The sequence below is a fragment of the Octopus bimaculoides genome, chromosome 15 (genome assembly GCF_001194135.2).
Source record: "Octopus bimaculoides isolate UCB-OBI-ISO-001 chromosome 15, ASM119413v2, whole genome shotgun sequence".
NCBI classification, from domain to species: domain Eukaryota; kingdom Metazoa; phylum Mollusca; class Cephalopoda; order Octopoda; family Octopodidae; genus Octopus; species Octopus bimaculoides.
This window is the reverse complement of record NC_068995.1, coordinates 36874766-36876785: the sequence shown is the minus strand read 5'-3', so window position 1 is coordinate 36876785 and position 2020 is coordinate 36874766. Positions and strand designations below refer to the sequence as shown.

Sequence of the window (2020 nt, the reverse complement as noted above, 5' to 3'; positions counted from 1 at the left end):
TATCTTGAAGTTATAGCATGAGATATTCTTTAATGAATATACTTATTCCATAGAATATGAAGAAAAGTATTCTAAATAAACATTGTTCAACAGTATTCAAACTGTTACTAATGTTCACCAAGAAAGTCAATCTAAACATTATTTGCACAATTTATGAAGGTGTTCTTTTATTCATTTATTTTGCTTCAGTCATCTGACTGCGGCCATGCTGGAGCACCATCTTTAGTCGAACAAATCGACCCCAGGACTTTGTAAGCCTAGTACTTATTCTGTCGGTATCTTTTGCCAAACTGCTAAGTTATGGGGACATAAACACACCAACATCGGTTGTCAAGTGATGGTGGAGTGACAAACACAGACACACACACATATATATATACAATAGGCTTCTTTCAGTTTCTATCTACCAAATCCGCTTACAAGGCTTTGGTCAGCCCGAGGCTATAGAAGAAGACACTTGCCCAAGGTGCCACACAGTGAGACTGAACCCTGAACCATGTGGTTGGTAAGCAAGCTACTTACCATGCAGTCACTCCTGCACCTGTGCATGATTTAGAAATATTTTTATCCAGCAACTTAGTGACAGGTTTGAACTAGTAATAAATAAAAGATAAGATATACAACAAAGATATGAAGAGTAAATAAGTTATAATTTTAGTTTAAAATATACTTACCCTGGAAGGACAATTTGACTGGACTTTACTTGAGATCTCTCTGTTACCACAGAATCTGGTGTGTCGAAACGCTGAAGGAAGAAAAAAATCAAAAACTATCTAGTATTGTGATTTAGCAGGTATTAGTTACATATCGAAGTATAGTTAGATATAGAAGCTTTAGAAGTATATGCAATACTAGGGAATATTAATGTTAAATCTGTCAGGCATGCAGTGACTGACAACAGAATGTTATAGTCGAGTCTACTGTCTATCCGATAATATATACCTAGGATGCAAATGAAAGTGTAAGGGGGCCGTAGCCATTTGTGTGGCAATGGCATTTTATTAGTTAATTTTCAATCATCATCAACGAATGGGTGATAGTTTGGCATGCAGCTGTCTTCGAGAATTTTGTCTTACTCATTTTCACCTTCTCTTCATTGCATGGTATGTCATTTTAGATTTTGCTAATGATTTTCTAAAAATTAATATTATTATAAGAATTGGATGAGATATGATGGCTCAGCCATCTCTCCCCAGTTCTTATATTAATCATTAAAATTCAGAAATACAACAACACGAGGGATAACGGTAACAACAGATCAATAGTTTATTCTAGGTTGGTGTAGAGGCGTTTTGTTCCTGGGTGAACAGGCATGCCGCTAGAATACCAAAGAAGTTTCGACCACATGTCGGCGTCGAGTTGTCAGAGAGCCTGGAAGACGTCCTGTCGCCACAACTGCTGGATGGAAAAGAGATACGTGTTGTCACCACCGCTGCTAGAGAGAAAAGAGAGCGAACGCTATTGCTTTTTCTCCGTCTGTTGCATTGCGCATGCGTGCTCGGGTACTTCCGCTGACGGCAAATCCCTTGCACATGTGCAATGGCACTTCCCAAGATGGGGAAATAAATTTGCAAAGCAATGCTGTGTAGGATGCAGTAATGGAAGCAACACTTTTGCATCCGACACGATGTAAGTAAGAAAAAAGTTCGTCACTGACTAACGTCCTTTCCCTTTCTTTTACGGAAATTGCCGAATTGATGTAAACAAAGACACGTGGATGATTTGACATATAGAGAACTTGTATTGAAACTATGCCAAAAGTTCTGTTCAACATGAAAAGTTCAGCCAGACCTAGAGATAAAGGGTCTGTGTGAAAGAAAGTTGCAACGAAGGTGTTGGCGTGAGCAAATGTGTATGCAAGGTTGAAACAATCTGTAATGTGTACATATTTTCTTTTAGCACGTTACTGTGCACAAAAATGGAAGAAAAACAATGTTTGTTTGTACAGAGAAATGAAATGCCGGTGGCACAAAAATGTCAAATGTATATTGTGTTGGAAAGTTCTTTGGCCAATGCACTG

The 2020-nt window shown here is 38.2% G+C and overlaps 1 protein-coding gene across 1 annotated transcript in view; it reads right to left on the bottom strand.

Moving 5' to 3' along the window:
- Window positions 1-2020, bottom strand: part of LOC106875432 (coiled-coil domain-containing protein 81) — a 69096-nt gene that overhangs the window by 46777 nt on the left and 20299 nt on the right. Inside the window, exon 5 of the mRNA XM_052973280.1 lies at window positions 675-745. Within this exon, the coding sequence (XP_052829240.1) occupies window positions 675-745 (71 nt within the window). The remainder of the gene's footprint in view (window positions 1-674; window positions 746-2020) is intronic.